At 38.2% G+C, this 20,769-nt stretch overlaps 2 protein-coding genes across 5 annotated transcripts in view; one reads left to right on the forward strand and one right to left on the reverse strand.

Moving 5' to 3' along the window:
• IFTAP (intraflagellar transport associated protein) overlaps positions 1-14,873 on the reverse strand; it is a 58,534-nt gene extending 43,661 nt beyond the window's left edge. Inside the window, exons 1-2 of one of the 4 annotated variants that reach the window (XM_031459780.2) lie at positions 14,735-14,873; positions 1,142-1,256 (exon numbers count right to left, since the gene is read on the reverse strand). The gene's annotated coding sequence lies outside the window, so the exon portion shown is untranslated. Of the gene's footprint in view, positions 1-1,141; positions 1,257-14,481; positions 14,594-14,734 lie in introns of those variants that run through there. The other 3 variants (XM_031459778.2, XM_031459779.2, XM_064492437.1) reach the window with 3 other exon arrangements.
• Positions 14,874-15,178: 305 nt separating this feature from the next.
• RAG2 (recombination activating 2) lies at positions 15,179-18,483 on the forward strand. Its single transcript, XM_031459781.2, has one exon. It carries the CDS (start codon positions 15,201-15,203, stop codon positions 16,782-16,784), a length of 1,584 nt encoding a protein of 527 aa, XP_031315641.1. The 5' UTR covers positions 15,179-15,200; the 3' UTR covers positions 16,785-18,483.
• The last annotated feature ends 2,286 nt before the right edge of the window (positions 18,484-20,769 follow it).

The following is a 20,769-nucleotide window of genomic DNA, read 5'->3' on the forward strand; positions in this document are numbered from 1 at the left end:
GAAGTCCCATTCTCTACTATCAAATAATGAATAACTAACAACTGCCCAAGCCAGTTAGTGTCATGTACCCTCTGAAAGGATATATAACCAAACGAGGCCAGAACCAAATCCAAGTTCAGCTGCTTACCACTCAAAAGGCCAATACTAGAGAGGCAAGTGTTGGTAGAAAAGGGAAAGTTGCTTTATTCAGGAGGCCAGCAACCTGGGAAGATGGTGGACTAATGTCCTAAGACCATCTTCAAGTCACTGCTTAGGAGACAAAGGTTTTAAAGGGGAGTTTCGGGGGTGTACAGGTAGGGGCCCACGTGCAGAACAGCGCAATCAGCTCTGATAAGCGTCTCGAAGCTGGCCATGTGGTGGTGTAGGTAATCTTCAATTCAGGGTCGTTCCGTTACCGTGTCCTTGAGGTTAGTTTCTGGGATTCTTAAGCAAGCAAGGTTAGCTCTCTCCTAGTCAACTAGTCATTATTGAAATAGCTCTAAGACATGCCAGGGTTAGCAGGAAAGGAAAATGCATGTAAGTTTGAAAATCTGTGCTGCTCAAGATGGAGCAGCTTACGCTACGGCTATAACCCCCCACTGTCAATCCTTCTATGGAAAAGGGGCAAATGTTTGTCTTTTGTAATTTTTTTTCTAGGAGCAGGCAAAAGCAATGGATGAGACATTTTATTATTTACTTAGAGCCTTCATGATGGTTTAGGAGTTTCAGTTTTTAACTGACCCTTCCCATGTCATCAGTCTCAGATCCGCTTGGGGCCAGCTGGTTGAAGCCACAGGACATTATCTCGACAGATTGGGGTCATAAAGCAACACACCAGTTCAAGCTAACAGTCATGGAAAAGATTATGTCAGGTTTGTTTTTCCTTTGTTTCTGAGTTCCCTCACTTCCTTAGTTAGATGCTTAAATATGCTCTTTGGAACTAAGGGAAGGTCTCGGAGACTAAAGCCTTTTTACAGAGAAGAGGCAGGTGGAGGACATGGCGGGGTAGGGGTGTGGGGGGTTTGTCCCGGAAGGCCCCACAGGGTCCTGCTCCGTTACAGACACCATCATGAAACATGATAGGTGGAATTACCACCACTGATTTAGCACGTCTTTGATGCTTTTGATGCTTATCTTCAGAGCCCTGCTTAATGTGACTTACCTGAACTGAACACAACTTTCAGAGACTCAGTGGTAACTCTTAAGACACAAGTCGCCCTGAGCTAGTCTCTTCTCAAAGTACACAACCTGCTTTTTAACAGCACAGAGGTGTATGTCTGCAAAACAAAAAGTTTTTTTTTAAACTGTGATGTTTACCACTGATACTTGAAAGTAATAAATAATAACATATTTTTAAAGAGTTTTGCAGGGTCTATCAAAGCTCACTTTCTCAAATTCTCATAGTTCTGCCCAATTAGAAGCTTCTGCTGTGGTGAAAGGTAAAATGGGATAGTTTAAAAATAATTCACCTCGCCTGAGGAATGAAACCATCAACCTTGGCACTTCACAGGCTAGGTTTCCTTTCTGTACTTTGGAAAATGGACAAATCTCAAAAGACCAAATTACATTGTAAAGGTACAGATTTATTTATATGATAGAAGAGACTCGACTTCTCGTGTCATGACTGAACAATGATTTTGCATCATATAATATTTTTATGTCATTTAGAAAATATTAAGAAGAGAGAAAGAAATCCAATGACAGAAACTGCCAGAGTCTCAGAGCTGAGAGAAATCTAAAGGTCATCTAATCCAACCATAGAAAACAAATGAATGAATCTGGGAAAGAAAGTTTCAATGAGGTTTTTGTCTACTGATGAGCAGTATCTTGTGGTTCCCATATCATAAAGAGTAATGAAATGCTCATACTTATGATTTTTAAGGCATACATGAAGTTATTAGGAATTTAGCAAAAAAGCAGCAATCTCACCCTGGTTGGGTGTATCTGTATCTTTGACTACAATTACATCCTGTACCCCAATAACATACAAAATACCTTGAGGCAGAGCATACAAACACACACACATACACAAACACACACACATACGCACCACTGTTTCAGACACCTACCAATACAAACAAGAAAACAAAGGAAAAGAGAAAGGCATAAATACAAAGCTTCTGAGGAAACACAAAAGGATCTAAATTCCTTTACCATTTTTCATCAGGATGAGATAAAAACAATTCTAGCATCAAAGAATATACTGCACTTCAAGTTATAAGCTTCTCCCAACAAGCCTTTTCTAACACTTAAAAGGCATGGGATTCTCCATTATCACCAAAAAAGTTGACAGCACAAGCATCTAGACTTCTATATAACTCCCCCAGGTACGCCCTCTGCAGAGAGTAGTAAAGGAAGCATTTGCTGGGCGGGAGGAGGCGCAGGGATGACTCCTGACTACAAAGTTTTGGAAGAGAGAAGTTATATATTGTCATCTGTGCAGAGGCCTTGGAAACAGGCAAGTTTGTTATACCTTTTCCTTGATAAAAATCTCACCTTAAAGAAAAGAGAAAGAGAAGATACCCACACCCACAGTAACAAACCACATCTAATAAAAAAAAAAAAAAGTGGGTTCAGTCCATGCTTACTATGAACATAGATATCCCAAAGATTGCCATAACAGAAACAGAGCTAGTCTCTTCCCCAAAGAGGATTATAATCTATGTATTCTACACAAGACTCCACTTTTGCAACAGGAATGACTCTGATAACCTGTTTCATGATTATTTTTTAAAATTAGAACAACATGAAACTTAGTGAAATTATCTTAAAATGAAGGATGTACTAGGAATAAGAACATTAAAATCATATAAAGGCAAGACTGGATTTTATGAAGGAAGCAGGAAAAGTTTTTTAGGACATTAGACAAGGCAAAGAGTTATTAGACTTGATACTCAAAGCATGAGTTATAAAAGAAAAGTTGATAAATAAGCCTCATCAAGATTTAAAACTTTGCTCTGTGAAACATCCTATTAAGATGATGAAAGAAAAATTGTATTTATAAATCAGATACCCAATAAAGGGCTAGCATATAGAATATACAAGGAATCCTCAAAACTCTAAGTTAAAGAAAAAGGTGCCATTCAAAAAAGATAAAAGACATTCACAGACATTTCACCAAAGAGGATATATAAATGGCAAACAATCACATGAAAAGACATTCAGCATCATGAGCCATCAGAGAAATGCAAATTAAAACCACACTGAGATACCACTACACACTTACCAGAATGGCTAAAATGAAAAATGCTGATAACACCAAATGCTGGCAAGCATACAGAGAAATTGGATCACTCATAATGGCGGTGGCAATGTAAAATGATACAGCCACTTCGAAAATAGTTTGGCAGTTACTTTCAAAATTAAAAATGGACTTACCATACACACTAACAATCGCACTATTGGGCATTTATCCCAGAGAATGAAGACTTACTTCTATGTAAGAACATGTACACCAATGTTTGTAGCAGCTTTATTTGTAATAGCCCAAAACTAGAAAATACTGAAATGTCCCTTCATGGCTAAACGGTTAAACAGCTGTACATCCATACCATGGAATTCATACTCAGCAATAAAAAGGAAGAAACTATTGATTCACGCAATAACTTGGATGAGCCATGAAGAAATTATACTAAGTGAAAAAAGCCAGTCTCAAAAGACTACATACATACTGCATGAGTCCATTTGTTTAACATGAACATAATTAGGAAGACGGAGAACAGATTAACGGTTGCTAGAGTCAGGGAAGGGGCAGGGGATGGGTGTAGTTATAAAGGGGTAGCACGTCTTGTAATGGTGGTACAGCTGAGTGCTGTGATTGTGGCGGTGGTTATGCAAGGTTATACATGTGATACAGTTGAGCTACACACACACACACACACACACACACACACACACACAAATGAGTGTATATATAACTTGAGTATGTTCTGTGGATTGTACCAATATCAATTCCCCAGAATGTCCGTTATCCTACAGTCATACAAGATGTAAACGTTGCAAAAGGCTGGAGCAAAGTGGCATGGAATCTCCCTGGACATTTCTTTGCAACTTCATGAAAGTCTAGCCTGTGGATCTATATTTCAAAATTAAAAGTTTTAAAAGGAGGTGAAGGAGCAGGAGAAGAAAGGTAAGCCAGTTAAGGCAAAAGAAATTTAGGAACAGAAAATTATCACTACAAGTTTACCAAGAATGTTGGAGTTCGGGCGTGTTCATTGTTTTCCTGTTGCCAAAAGCTCTGGGGATGGGAATAGTACTAATCTATGAAATTAATGTTTAAGCAGAAACTTTCCTCTTGAAAAATCTGCTTCCCTTTCCTGCTCATCCATCCAAGCCACTGTAATGAGGTTTCTTAAGGCCATCATTCATTAAGCTTTGCATTTCATCAACAGACTGTATAAAATCAATTTTATTTCCTCAAAATATAGTCTTCCTCCAAGCTGTTTAATTCAATCCAGAAATGTCTACGTTGACGCACTAATGCAGGTCAACTGAGTATTAGACTGTTTTCAATTACAAGTTATTAATTCCATTAAACAGAAATGCAAACACTTAAGCATTCGAGCTTCCTATTTTTTTTTTTTAAAGCAAATTACCTGTGGATATGGAAGCTGAAGGATAAACCCATAAGACAAATTTCAAGAAAACAGGAAGATCACCTTTCCACTACCATCTTTATTTACTTTTTTGAAAACTGTAAGAGTTTGTGTAATCACAACTAAATACCCTTCCTTTACCCCCTAACAAAACTCCTACAAGCATATTAATTGACCTCTACACTAGTACATTTTATCGAGACAAACATACAATACACATATTTCAACCATATTCAAAATTGATCTCCTATCCTCAGAAATGTGATTAACTACATCCATGAGTTATGGGCAGTAACAGTGAGTGTTTCAGTGAACATTTTTTTCAAGGTCCATGATAAAGCTGTGAATCCATAAGGTAGTAGAGTTTCTAAGTCAACTTTATAGCTCTATAATCATGTGATGAGATTTCAATCATAAAAGATTCATTAGCTCAACTGTAATCCCACTTTCACATGGGATGCCATGTCCCATCAATGCTCATTTTATCTGTGTTGCAGAACAACTGTGCCACAAAGGCATCCACCCTTAAACTTATCCCCTTCTTGAACCCTCCTACACTGCTGGTCGGAATGCAGTTTGATGCAGCCACTGTGGAAAACAGTATGGAGATTCCTCAAAAGACTAGGAATAGACTTACCATATGACCCAGGAATCCCGCTCCTGGGCATATATCCAGAAGGAACCCTACTTCAAAATGACACCTGCACCCCAATGTTCATAGCAGCATTATTTACAATAGCCAAGACATGGAAAAGCCTAAATGTCCATCAATGGATAACTGGATAAAGAAGATGTGGTATAGTTATATGATGGAATACCATTCAGCCATAAAAACGGACAACATAACGCCATTTGCAGCAACATGGATATTCCTGGAGAATGTCATTCTAAGTGAAGTAAACCAGAAAGAGAAAGAAAAATACCATATGAGATCGCTCATATGTGGAAGCTAAAATCAAACAAATAAACAAACAAAGCATAAATACAAAACAGAAATAGACTCACAGACATAGAATACAAACTTGTGGGTGCCAAGGGGGCGGGGGGTGGGAAGGGATAGACTGGGATTTCAAAATTGTAGAATAGATGAACAAGATTATACTGTATGCACAGGGAAATATATACAAGATCTTATGGTAGCTCACAGAGAAAAAAATGTGACAATGAATATATGTATGTTTATGTATAACTGAAAAATTGTGCTCTACACTGGAATTTGACACAACATTGTAAAATGATTATAAGTCAATTAAAAATGTTGAAAAAAATAAAGAATATACCAAACTAAAAAAAAACCAAAAAACAAAAAACAACTTATCCACTTATCCCCTTCTCTCCAGCATCCCAGACTGCTGACCATGTGCACAGGTCACGGTACTTTCACAATACCAGGAAGCCTACTTTAAAGCAACATCTGCACAGCTAGTTAGGAGCAGGTGTAAACCAACCAAACTAAATCAACCCTGCTTTTTAGGAGTTCATTTGTAAATGTTTCGAAATGCCAGATCTTGCAAATAAAATCAACCTTTTCATCTGACATTCTCTTAAAAGAAGATTTTAAAGCTGGATTTCTCAACGATTTTTGATTCTAAATTCCAATGACTGTGGAATAATAAATGGCCTTTAAGAAGTAATATAGTGCTTCCCTAGCCTCCAATTTCTCAGCACTTTATTTGCAATTTTATCTCAATGTACACATTATTACACATATACCTAGATATAACCAATTTCTTTTTGCTAACATGGTTTCTATACTCAAATGTAGAAATTAAAAAATTAAACACAAATTCCTTTCTCTAAAAATAAAAATTTCAAGTGCATTTTCTTTCTAGTACGACACTGTAAAACAACTCTGAAACTCTTCTCCATTTTTTTTTTATAGCTAAGAGTCTACTTTAAATCAGAGAGGTCTGGTCAGGTGGCTGTATTTAATTAATTGCTTTAAATAAAAAGTGACAAGTCATTTGTCATGTTCCTCTCTTGCCAATCCATCATACTAACTGGAGATTGCTTCCTTCTATGTGCTTCTTTTCCTTCCTCTTTTCTCCTCACTAGTTTCAGTCGTGGCTCCCACGGTGGGATTCATTCAACTAGCCAAACATCTCCCTTTCCTACACTATTTATATTATTTCCTTAGAAATCAGCCACTTCTTTAAAAAGTAAAAATTGTCTATGCCTCTCTGAATGCTATGAACAGCTGCCACCGACCTTATTTCAAACACTTGATAACCCATTGAGCAACAATGTCATTTAGGTTGTTTCTCCATTTATAAAACAGGGATGGAAATGCTTGAGAAGTCACTGCATTTCCTGAGAAACACTGTCATGAGTTCACAAAACTGTGCTCCCCCCCGCCCCGCTCCCCTCGACTCACCACGTACACACACCCCTGCAGCAGGTGACCCTCGTCAAGTTACTTAACGTTTCTAGCCTTAAGCAGTTTGAATGTAAATACAGACGCACTGGACTTGAAGTTATCTTCCATCTCAGACGTTCTAATTTTCTCCAATTATGCTTCCTTTTCATTCAATTACCATGTCAGTATATTCCATTACTAAGTCTTTTTTTTCCCCTCTGTGGAGTAAAAATTATTTTACTCTGTAATGACACTCACTTGTATTCTTTCATTGCCCACTGTCTTTGGATTTAAGGTAGACGATACCAATACATTTCAGTAGAAGCTTGAATTTGACTCTGCCCCAAGGTTTAAGAATGGGCTGAGTAACCTATAATTGTGATTTCTTGGTGAACTTTCAAGAACTTTTAAGAAAGGGTAAATATAGGAAGAAGGTAAAACATGTTTATCTACAATCAAAAGCTTTTTTGTCCTGCTATCATGCATGTTCCTTAAGGGCAAGATCTGTGTGTGATTTTTTTTTCCAAATTCTCCACATGACTCTGTACATAGCAGATGCTTAAAAAATATTGTTCACTATTTCACATTTAGTTTCTATGCTGAGGACTTTGGCAGACTGGGGACCTTGACTGAGATCACTATCACTGCACGTCTAATGCTCTCCTAATGTGTGGCAAGGGCTTAGGATTTTAAAACCCATTTCCAAATGCGTTGCTAATTTCCAGTTTCTTCAGGAGACAGCTAACCCATTCAGTAACAAACTGCCTATTTTCTGGTGTTAGTAAAATGCGAAGGTTAAAACGTCCCCTAAACCTACCCCTGGTTTCTACGTTGTATTTCTTATTTTGTATTTACTGTGGAGATACTCAATATGTCAATTTTATGAGAGCTGTCATTGACGCTGGAATTTCAAGTGCCATAATCATTATATGACACCATAAGTAGGTTAGGGAAATAACCCAATACTCTTTTGCAGGCAAAGAAAAAACCATAACTAGAAGAGATGGTGATGCTCTTTTAAAGAATGGACCAACATTTCAAATGATGAGAAACAGCCAAACAACTGAGCTACATGTCCGTTTTTAAAAACTCTGAAAATATATCCTAAAATTTTGCAAAAAATGAAAATATTCACTTATACAAATAATTTATGGCACCATCACACAAGATTTCTTGAGTACACTCTTTATACCAGACAGTTTATATCAATTCATCCTCACGATAAGGCAGGTATTGTCCTTGCTTCAGAGATAAGGAAACTGAAGCTCTAAAAGACCATTCGCCTAGTTAAGTGGCAGAACAGACTAAAATCCAGATCTCTCTACTGCTGCTCACTGCATCTAAGCCAAAGAGAAACCGATTAAATGACAAACAGTAGTGAATGGTCTGATAAATTATGTTACATTTACTGAATGGAATTTTAGGAAACTATTAAAAATGGTAAAAGTGGAAATAAAATATACATTTCACAGCATAAATGAAATAATGGTACATTAAAAAGGAAAAAACAAAATTTAAATACATTCTTATTATAACTAAGTAAACACGTGTATACGTTTGGATAAAAATTAGGATAGAGTACAAAGAAATGAAAAATGTTATAGTCAGGTAATGACTAGGCTTAATGAGTGGTATGTATTTTTCTTGATGGAACTATTTTTAATGAATTGTTTTAAAATCAAGTCAACTACAGTAATCAAGACAGTATGGTATTGGTGAAAAAATATATATACAAATAGACTAATGGAATAGAATAGAGAGTCCAGAAACAGGCTCACATAAGTATAGTTAACTCATCTTTCACCAAGGCACACAGATAATACAATAGAGAGAAGACAGCCTTTTCAACAAAGGGTGCTGGAACAACTGGACATCCACATGCAAAAAAAAATGATAAAAAATAAAAAGAATCTAGACACAGACCTTACACCCTTCACAAGAATATACTCAAAATGGATCACAGATCTAAGTGAAAACCACAAAATTACAAAATTCCCAGAAAATAACACAGAAGAAAACCTAGATGGCCTTGGATATGGTGATGACTTTTCAGATACAACACAAAAGGCACGACCCATGAAAGAAATAACTGATAAGCTGAACTTCATTAAAATTAAAACCTTATGCTCTCCAAAAGACACCGACAAGAGAATGAAAAGAAAAGCCAGAGAATGGGAGAAAACACTTGCAAAAGACACATCTGGTAAAGGACTATTATCCAAAATATACAAAGAACTCTTTAAATTCAAACCCAATTTTAAAATGTGCCAAACACCTTAGTAGACACCCCACTAAAGACATACAGATGACAAATAAGCAAGTGAAAAGACGCTCAACGTCATATGCCAGTAGGGAAATGCAAGTTAAAATGAGGTGGCACTACACACCAATAAGAATGGCCAAAATCCAGAACACTGACACCACCAACTGCTGGAGAGGACATACGGCAACAGGGACTCTCACACATTGCTGGGGGTATGCAAAATCATGCAGCCACTTTGGAAGGCAGTTTGAAGGTTTCTTACAAAACTAAACATACTCTTCCCGTAAGATCCATCAATAGTGCCCCTTGGCATTTACCCAAAGGAGCTGAAAACTTACAACCACACAAAAACCTGCACATGGATGTTTATAGTAGCTTCAGTCATAGTTTGCTTTCCCCAAACCTGAAAGCAACCAAGATATCCCTCAGCAGGAAAATACATAAACTGGAATATCCAGACAATGGAATATTATTCAGAGCTAAAAAGAAATGATCTATCAAGTCATAAAAAGACATGGAGGAAACTTAAGAGAAAGAAGCCAATCTGAAAACTATATGACATTCTGGGGTTTGCAGAACGATGGAAACAGTAAAAAGATCAGTGTTTGTCAGGGGTCGCAGGGAGGGAGGGGTGAATAGATGGAGCACGGAGTATTTCTAGGGCAGTGAGATTATGCTGCGTGATATTGTAACAGTAGATACATGTCATCACACATTTGTCCAAACCCACAGAATGTACAACACCAAGAGTGAATGCTAATGTAAACTACGGACTCTGAGTGATAATGATGTGTCAGTGTAGGTTCACCAGTTGTAACAAATGCACCTCTGGTGAGAGATACTGATGATGAGGGAGGCTGTGAACGAGTCGGGTCAGGAAATACATGGGAAATCTCTGTACCTTCCACACAATTTTGCTGCAAACCTAAAACTACTCTAAAAAATATGGTCAATTTAAAAAAATTAAGTCAGCTCTTGCCACATCTGTTCTCAATCCTTTGGTTTATTCTTCCTTTGACTGTGAAACTTTGGAGTGGGAGTGAGAGAAGCTAACACAGTTTTGAAGACTACTGTGGAATATTGTCCTTGGCTGAGCACTTAAAGACATTATCTCATTTAATCTTCTTGCAGCAATCTTTTGAGGTAAATATTTCTATTATCCCCATTTCAGAGATGGGGAAACAGAGGCTTAAGGATTAAGATGACCCCTCCTGAAAAAAATGGCAAAGCTGGCAGTGAAAACCAGGCCAGCTCGACTCTGAGGCCAATTTTCTTCATCACTCCACTGTACAATGTTACACAGAAGTTCCCTGATATAAAATTGGTAGCAGGCCTCTAATGATTAGAACTCCTTCTGAATCCTGTATCAAAGAAAATGAGATCACTGAAGAGCAATTCAAAGTCAACATTACAGACATTGGTATTAGCAGCCTCTGCTTTAGGAAAAATAATTTCCCATTTGAATCATGGTAGTATTTATTTAAATCATATTAATTACATTCATTTTTCTAAAATGTTTTTTAATAATCAGGTTTTGACCAGATTTGGGGTTTTTTTTTGTTTTGTTTTGTTTCTGTCTTTACAAATAGTAGATTATGTCTCCACTGTTTGCCAGTAAGGAAATAGTTAAATCTTGAGGGTACACCCTGGTGGATATCTCCCTCAAACATCTAAAGGAAAAAAAAAAAAAGGTCACAGTCAGTTACTCCTGTTAGATCAGTGTTCACTGGAACATCTGTAGGCACACACACACTCTCTTTACCGTCACCTTCCGCTGGCCACGGTCAGAGTGAGCAGTGAATCTTCCCCAAGTGCTGACATTTAATACCTGGTCTAGCGGCAAAGATTCAGAGAGGGGTGAGTAGCCTCTCTGGCCTTCAGGTAGGTCCAATAACTTCATTTCTACCAGAGCTAAACCACAGGAGCCTACGATGATCCCCTTCGGCAGGGTGTCAGTTACAGTTGGACTGGGTGGCCAGAGGGGGAAGGGATGATGCAGGGTTTGGAAAGAGAGGGGCTTTCTGGTCTCAGGCTGCTGTGGCATCAGAGCCTATGTGTTAATCTTAATGTGTAAATAATTCTCTGGCATAAGTGTCAGAAGGAAAACCTAATCCTGGTTTTACAGCCAGAAAAAAAAAATCAAATAATGCATGCCTCAAACCTGATTAACCGTGCAAGACAGTGTCAATTCATACCCAAAAAGGCACTGCAGTCACATGAGGTTACCTGCTACTTTGGAGCAATCAGGAAAACATGGGCAACACTGATCAGTAAGATTTAATGCTTCAGAGTATAGCAACACTCTTTGAAAGGAAAAAAAGAGTCAGTTCAGACACAGGAAACTACAAACCCAGACCTCATACCATTAGTCCTCTTTTGATTCTCAGCTATGCACTACCTTCAGTGAATAAATGAAAATCTCCCTGCTGAGGAATGTTAGCATGGGGCTGGGAAACTTGTATAAATTTATCGGTCCTATATTTCTGTCTTTTTAAAAGGAATCTTTTAATGTGTTGACTTTGAAACTTCCTTCAGTTGAGGAATAGTGTCTTCTTCAAAATCTGCCTGTTTTTATCTGGCCTATTTAAAGAAAACCACTTCAGTAGATTATTTTAGTTCTAGTATACCCTTTGAAAAATTCATTTAAAAACCAAGATGTGACAAATAAGAGTCACATTAAAACCATGGAGAATATACCATAGTCGACTCCCGTAAAGACATATGTAAGTTAGCAGAGCAAAATTTCAAAAACTAAACAGATATGGGAAAATAATGTGAAAATACTTTCAATGTTCCTCTTTATTCTTTAAATACATAAGTCATCTGGTCATGGTTTAAAACAGGTAATCTAAAAATTAAATACAAAAATACCTAAACTATGTTCAAGAGGAGGTAATTCATCTTAACAGTAATCAACCTGACCACTATTTTTAGGGCCCTAAAGTTGTGAGGTAAGTCAACAGCAGGGCACCAAAAGGGAAACAGGTCAGAAATCTTTGGGGATCTGAAATAAGCTATAGAAAGGGGTAGTACTCCTTATGTCTTGCCCAAGGAAATGTTTCTGTTTAATCTACAATAATCATGTTTTCCCTTGTGAGAAGCCAAAATCCTTGTGAATATTAAAATGAAGCCAATAGGTTACAATGAAGACTTAAAACAAAAACAAAAACAAAAACTTGCTGTTTAAAAACAAGTGTTCTTGGTGTATGTTCACCCCTTGGGATCTGGGATCCGTTACCTCTGCAGAACTTGTTTTCTAGCCCAATAACTTTCTTCACAGGTGTTTAAAACAAGCAGGCTTTCGTGCTCCCTCAGCCCAAAAGTGGGCAACTCTGAAAATCACACATCCCACTGAGTGTAATCACTTACGGTTTTCATTTACGGAATTGAGTGTCAACAATATTTCCTCTGAGCTCCTAGAGAGAGCATTTTCTTAGTGGCACAGATGCCTTCTCTTAAGTATACTTGGATAGGCCTTGAGTAAATAAAACACTTGCCCAGGTTATTTCATAAGCAAGGCAAGTTGCTGAAGCTACGAACCACCACGGTCTGAGGAAGAAAGAGGCTGGCTTTCATAACCTTAGTAATAATTCTTCTCATTCCCCATATCTTCACTTGGTTTAATAACCCACAAGATGATTATTAAAATATCACATCTTGAGGACTCCCCCAAGTAAGCTAAACCTGGTAAGTAGAAGAGAATCATTAGCAATTAATTACATCTGATCTTCAAGGCAAAAAGCCCCACCAACATCTCGTTAGACTGACGATAGGTTCCAAATGGTCCAAGGAAACTTTGTAGGGGGAATAAAAATAAATTACAGTATCAATTAACATCTACTGAATACTTGTTACATGCCAGGCTCTGTGCTATGTGGTTTGTGTTATCCCATTTATTCTTCAAAACCACCTGATATATAGGTACTAATATCCTCCCCACTTTGCAGACAAGAAAGACCAGAGAGAAAAGAACTTGCTCAAGATGATTACACAGCAACTAACTTTTAGAGCCCAAATTTGGACTCAACCTTACTTCAGAGTCTGCATGTTTAATGAGAGGTTAGAGAAAGGGTAACAAGAAGAATGAAATACTTCCTGTTATTTAAATTGAACTCACCACCAGCACCTCCATTGTATATGCTTCTCCAATTCTAACTAGTCTAAAAAAGTATTGACCTACACCCACTGAACAGATTTCCAGAACTCAAAGCCCTCCTAATCACCTCCAACATTATACACATCTGCCACAACTGGCAGGTGATTGTGCACTTAAAAACCTCATTTTTTATAAGGTCAAGCATAATCATTTAAACTATGACTTACAGTGTGCAAAGCCCTGTTCTAAGTGTTTTTCATGTATTAACTTATTAATTATAACTTACATTAACTTGTGAGAAGACAAAATTGTTATTTCACTTTACAAACGACGAAGCTAAGACAAAGAGAGATTAAATTACTTGCCCAAAGTCACATAGTAAATGATAGAGCCAGGATTTGAATCCAGCCAGTCAGCCTTTAGAGACCATACTCTTAGCCACTGTTTTATACTGTTTTTGAAACATATTAGTAACTTATTCTTAAAATCAAGGAATCTGTGCTATTTTGTTTCCTTTAATCTTTAGTGCCCAGGACTTCTCTGCAAACAGGGAGTGTATTTCGCCTTAAGGCTTGTGACATCTCTCCAAGGCAGGTAATAATTTTTAAAAAAATTAAAATTTATCAAACTTACTTCATCTGGTAAATATCTGTTTTAAAAAATCATAAAAGTATTACATTCTGAATAATTCCGGCACCTCTTTGCTTAGTGCCTGCTTACTACAGTTACTAAAGAATTACTTCAAGGGTTCTTGGACTGAAAAGAGAGATCTGAAGTAACAGCCACTAACTCTTATTTTCTTATCCAAAAAGAGGGAAGAAGGGAGAGAGGGAGGGAGGGGGAGAAAGGAAGGAAGAGAGGCGGGGAAGGATGTACGGAGGGAGGAGAGCAGAGAGAGAGGGAGGGAGGAGGGTTGAGAGAGGTGTTCGGAAACTTCTCTGCTTCCCAAAAAGAACTCTAAAAACCGGAGCAAGAGCAGCTGAGAAAACAAAGGGCCTTTGTCGCGGTACTCCCTAAAGTCTAATTACTGTATTCCCATGACTAAATACAGGAGTGGTAAAAATCATTGTCAGGTAATTTCTCTCCTGCACTCCAGGTATTCAGCGACCGATCTTTTTGTTCTGCAAAATACTCACAGCTTTTGTACCCTCGAAGCCCCCCTCAAATCCCAACCCTAGCAACCTAAGGATACCCAGGGGTGCAATTCAGAGTCGAGCTCCAAAGCGTCCCGGCAGGAGTCCGTGAGGACACCTCGGCCGGGCGTCCTCCAGCCTGGGGTTTCCAGGCAACCCCACTCCGGCCTGAAGCAGCTGTGCTTCCTACCGGGTCACCTAAGAGTTGCCAGGAGAGGCTCCAGCAACACCCGGGCGGGGGCAGCCGGACGCCCCTCCCGGTGCCGCCGCTTTCCTGTAACCCGGATGTTGGGTCTGCGTCAGCATTCTCACCTCCCATTCCCTAGTTTTCCGCCTTGGCTCCCATCTAGTCACTTCGCACCTTAGGCGTCTTTATTCAGAGAGACTCAGAGACTCCTCTCCCGGTGCGACGAACTCTCCCAGCTACACATCCCATGGAGAACGGATTCCTGGAAAATGTAGTTCTTTCTGTTGACAAGTGGTGAATCTTTACGGGAAAAGGACTACAATTCCCAGAAATCCAAGGGAGGATAGTGCATGTCTAAATCATGTCCCCGCTGCTTGGATTGGATTAGGCGGGAAGGTTCTGTGTCTCTTTGCATACCTAGCTGCCTGGATTTTTGCCCACTACAAGCTTGTGGGACAACTTTCTTTTGTTAACATGCTTTTTATGTGTGAGAGGATCTAAACACAGTTTTATTTATATGAAGAGATATGGTAAGTAAAAAAAATGTTTTTTAATTCTTTCAGATAAGAGATCTACCCATCATCAGAAAATATGTCACTACAGATGGTGACAGTTGGTAATAACATAGCCTTAATTCAACCAGGCTTCTCATTAATGAATTTTGATGGGCAAATTTTCTTCTTTGGCCAAAAAGGCTGGCCCAAGAGGTCCTGCCCCACTGGAGTTTTCCATTTTGATGTAAAGCATAATCATCTCAAACTGAAGCCTGCAGTTTTCTCTAAGGATTCCTGCTACCTTCCTCCTCTTCGCTACCCAGCTACTTGCACATTCAAAGGCAGCCTAGAATCTGAAAAGCACCAGTACATCATCCATGGAGGGAAAACACCAAACAATGAGCTTTCAGATAAGATTTATGTCATGTCTGTTGTTTGCAAGAATAACAAAAAAGTTACTTTTCGCTGCACAGAGAAAGACTTGGTAGGTGATGTTCCTGAAGGCAGATATGGTCATTCCATTGATGTGGTGTATAGTAGAGGGAAAAGTATGGGTGTTCTCTTTGGAGGACGTTCATACATACCTTCTGCCCAAAGAACCACAGAAAAATGGAATAGTGTAGCTGACTGCCTGCCCCATGTTTTCTTGGTGGATTTTGAATTTGGGTGCTCTACATCATACATTCTTCCAGAACTTCAGGATGGGCTATCTTTTCATGTCTCCATTGCCAGAAATGATACCATTTATATTTTAGGAGGACATTCACTTGCCAATAACATCCGCCCTGCCAATCTATACAGAATAAGGGTTGATCTCCCCCTGGGTAGTCCAGCTGTGAATTGCACAGTCTTGCCAGGAGGAATCTCTGTATCCAGTGCAATCCTGACTCAAACAAGCAATGATGAGTTTGTTATTGTTGGTGGCTATCAGCTTGAAAATCAAAAAAGAATGATCTGCAACATCATCTCTTTTGAGGACAACAAGATAGAAATCCGTGAGATGGAAACCCCAGATTGGACTCCAGATATTAAACACAGCAAGATATGGTTTGGAAGCAACATGGGAAATGGAACTGTTTTCCTTGGCATACCAGGAGACAACAAACAGGCTGTTTCAGAAGCATTCTATTTCTATATGTTGAAATATGCTGAAGACGATGTGAATGAAGATCAGAAAACATTCACAAATAGTCAGACATCAACAGAAGACCCAGGGGACTCTACTCCCTTTGAAGACTCGGAAGAATTTTGTTTCAGTGCAGAAGCGAATAGTTTTGATGGCGATGATGAGTTTGACACCTATAATGAAGATGATGAGGAAGATGAGTCTGAGACAGGCTACTGGATTACATGCTGCCCTACTTGTGATGTGGATATCAATACTTGGGTACCATTTTATTCAACTGAGCTCAACAAACCTGCCATGATCTACTGCTCTCATGGAGATGGGCACTGGGTCCATGCCCAGTGCATGGATCTGGCAGAACGCACACTCATCCATCTGTCAGAAGGAAGCAACAAGTATTACTGCAATGAGCATGTGGAGATAGCAAGAGCACTGCAAACCCCCAAAAGAGTCCCACCCTTAAAAAAGCCTCCACTGAAATCCCTCCATAAAAAAGGTTCCGGGAAAATTCTTACTCCCGCCAAGAAATCCTTTCTTAGAAGGTTGTTTGATTAGTTTCACAAAAGCCATTCAGATTCAAGTGCATCAGATTTTAAAATCTATTTTAAAGAATCATAACAATGATAAAAATTATATTCCTATTTTTGTTTACTGAAAATGTTTAATGTTTTCTTTTAGTTATACAAATTAAATACCAGGGAAAAGTGCTTGTAATACAGTACTAAATACAGTCATTGTATTTAAACCTATATAGAACCTGTAACCTGTATTTTGAAAATATTTTACTCAAATGTATCTTCAGTGAGAATTTATGGTCTGAATTTTTTATTCAAGGACTCAAACACAGAAGCAGTAATAATAATTAAGGTATGCTTATTATCCCTTATACAGCTTTTGGTAACAAATAACCTAAAGGGTCATTAAGACAAATTTAACCAGTAAAGAAACTAACACCCAAAGAAAGTAGATGAATTTTTTGTGCAATATAAAAATTTGGTGGTTGGCCAAAAATTAAAACTGAGATCATCTGTATCCCACAGGAATGTTCTTTATACTTCTCTAAGATGGTTACTTGACTATGCCCATGGTCAGAAAAAGCTGTAAGAAGATAGGTAGGTAGGTAGGTAGGCAGGAAAGAAGGAAGGAAGGAAGGAAGGAAGGAAGGAAGGAAGGAAGGAAGGAAGAAAGGAAGAAAGAAAGAAAGAAAGAAAGAAAGAAAGAAAGAAAGAAAGAAAGAAAGAAAGAAAGAAAGGAAGAAAGAAAGAAAGAAAGAAAGAAAGAAAGAAAGAAAGAAAGAAAGAAAGAAAGAAAGAAAGAAAGAAAAGAAAAAGAAAGAAAGAAAGGAAGAAAGAAAAGAAAGAAAGGGAAAGAAAGAAAGAAAAAGGAAGGAAGGGAAAGAAAGAAAGAAAGAAAAAGGAAGGAAGGAAGAAAAATAGATAATCTACACTGACATGAAGGAAGAGAAAAGGAATGGACATCAAGTCTGTTACATTTTATCACGCTATTCATATGCACTTTCTTCAGAGGACTCCCCCTCCCCCACCATAAGGTCCATGTGTGATGAACCACAGCTGGTCACTTAAACCAATCCTTTGAGAGACTTAATGAAAACGGAAGTCAACTGCTACTTAGCACTCTGAAACAGGGAGATGAGTGACAGCACACTAGGAAAGAACCACCAAACAAATCTCATGGAGAGATTATTTCACCAATTAATATTGACTACTTGCCCAAATAAAGTTTAAAGAATTTGATAAAGTTAACAAGTAGATTTTAAAAGGGGAGAAAGAAATTCATGTGTATGTTTATAAGTCTAGTTATATGTGGAGTTTGCTGCCAATGAAAATTATAAAGTCAGTGAGCTAGCTAAGGTTCAATTAGATACCTGCTAAAATTAAAATTAAAAGGACTGTTAATTTTGAGGCTTCACTACATCAGTTGATAATTAGATGACCTTAGATATAAATGTTTTCCTTCCTGCAGTATTTTTCTGGAGAAGCATTTCACTTTAGACTAAGAGCTTAAACCATCACTTCTAATTTATCAGCCTTCATTAAGGGTCCTCAGTGTGTAAGGTACTATTGCCAAATTTAGGGGAAATATAAACCATACTGGAGATGAAATCCTGGAACAAAAGTTCTTCTGCTAACAGTTCCATGTCTCAGATACTGAAACTAATTTGAAAAAAATTAAACCATGCTTAACTTTGTTTCAGCTATGTTGCTTGATGAATTTTCCTTTTAAATAATTTGCTGTACTGTTGTTTCAATTTTTTGTTGTTTCCATCACCTATATAAAGCTAATAAAATATGAAAACACCTTCTGTTTATATTGATTTACTCCAATTTTACTCCAATTATTAACATTTGTAGTTACTTGGTTACAGGCAAAATTATACTATTTAATTTTCTCAGGATCACTCTATTTGAATTTCTTTTTTATCTCTTAATAGAAAGTGGCATCACTTGGAGCTGAAATATCCTCCGCAAGGTTCAGAAGGATTATTCCCTCAAGTAGTATATGCGTTCTCTTATCTTGATTTATCTACAGTGAGAAAGTGGCTAAAAAATAATTACCCATATTTGTTTTGTAGTCAGTGAGATCATGTGATAATCGAAGTGATTCAATTAAGAACTCACAGGGTTCTACAAACTCAGGTCTTGTGAGCATAGCTGCTTTTAGGGTGTGTGTTGTGTGTGTGAATAGCAAGTTCTTTGGTTTTTCTTACCATATATTTGAGTCAAAATAGGTCTTTTTAAGTCATCTCACCAGTGAGTCCACCAGATGTGACTTTAAAATAATAAACCTTCTTTTTGAATAAGTATATGCAGACTTTCAAATGAACCACATTAGAAGAGTCCTCATTTATTCCAATGATATAATGCTTTTGCCTAAAATATTTCTAGGACTTACTTTACAATCACCTTCAGAGCCTATGGTTCATTCCTTTGAAGATACTCAACAGTTGTGCCTCTTCCTCCATTAGAGATGGATTTGTTTTCTGGAAACAGACAAATGTTATTCAAAGCCTAGTAGGGTGTAACACTCAGTATTAAATTGCCACTTTAGGTAAAAAATGAAGCCTGAGTCCAAGCTAACAAAATAGATTTCTGATATACCTCACAGATTGGTTCTGAAAGTTAAGTCCCAAAACTGTTTACCCAAGAATATTATCAATAAATAAGTACATGGCTTTCCAGAGTGACCATTTTAACGAATACTCATCAAAAGTACAAATGAGTTCAGTGTGTTAGGAGAAGGCAAAGCATAGTTAGTCTAAACCCCGGAGGGTGAGATGATTGTCCCGTTTGAGGAACAGAAAGAACATCAGTCTGGTGAAACCATAGTAAACAAGGGTAGTGTGGACTGACACGAGCCTGGAGAGATGAGCAGGGCCAGGGCCATCAGTTTTCCATCAGTACAATAAAATCACATACAACTTCATGCATGTCATGTTGACCTGTCCCTTCCTGCCTACCTCTCTGTTTTACTACTCTCTTCACACTTTGTGCTCAATCTCCAAAAATGCTGAGCTAATAAGATTTCTGATGAGTACCTCTGTTTCAGGGATACTGAGGGCTTTGGGGAAATCAATTCCTTCTGTAGGGCATACCTTCCCTCTTGTACTTTATAACTCCTGCTAATACCCTGATCTCTCTGGCCCATTCCTCTCCACTCTTTCTATTCCAGTTCAGACACCTGCCCCCAACCAGGAAGTCTTCTCTGAACCCCATAACCTCCTTGATAGCTGTAATGCTTACAAATCTCTGTGTATAGACTCAGAAGTAAAAGAAATAATCCATTTTTTTTTTACTGTGGGTTGCAAATTTAATTTTAAGAAGTTTAGAGTTCTCTGTCTTCACCTAACTTTTTCTCCAAGTTCCAGGTAGACATATAATGCTGAGCTGTCGGGAGCAGAAGGGAGTGAGTGTGAAGCATCTGGTACTTAGGGTCATCATCCCTCCTCACCAGTTGCTTCTACAACATCCACGCTCCCACCTGGCCTGAGGTTAGCTCAGAAGATGATTCCTGAGTTGCACCAGGTACCTTGTGGACTCACATGATGAGGAGGAGAGCTATCTGCCCCTTCCTTTCCCAGCACGGCCACAGTTCTCTCTGCGGGACAATCTAGGACTTGCCCATTTTCTGTGCCACTCCTGTGCACATCCTGCTCATGCACCTTACTGGGTCACAGAACCTCTTCCCAACTGTCTCTGGCTAAACCCACTTTACCACCATTTCACCTCTGGAAGTCACTGGCTTCCTCTACTCTATCAGGAAGGTAAGTAGCATCTTCTCTCTGCTCCTGAGTTCCTGAAGCTTATCTGGGGTTTCACTTGTTCTGCCAACTCCACTGCTTAACACAAAATATAGGATAATTTATAATTTCTATATACCTACTACTTAGCATGATGCCTGGCATATTGTAGGCACTTAAATGGTCATTGAAATGAATTAAATTCTTTGGTGAGTTGCATCTATATTTCAGTATGGGGAGCCAAAGTGACTTGTTCATTGTCTAGCTTAACACTAAAATAAA

This window comes from Camelus dromedarius, chromosome 12 (genome assembly GCF_036321535.1).
Source record: "Camelus dromedarius isolate mCamDro1 chromosome 12, mCamDro1.pat, whole genome shotgun sequence".
Classification (NCBI taxonomy): Eukaryota; Metazoa; Chordata; class Mammalia; order Artiodactyla; family Camelidae; genus Camelus; species Camelus dromedarius.

Coding starts and splice junctions, on each gene's coding strand:
- RAG2 (XM_031459781.2), top strand. CDS start 15,201: ATGTCACTACAGATGGTGACAGTTGGTAATAACATAGCCTTAATTCAA.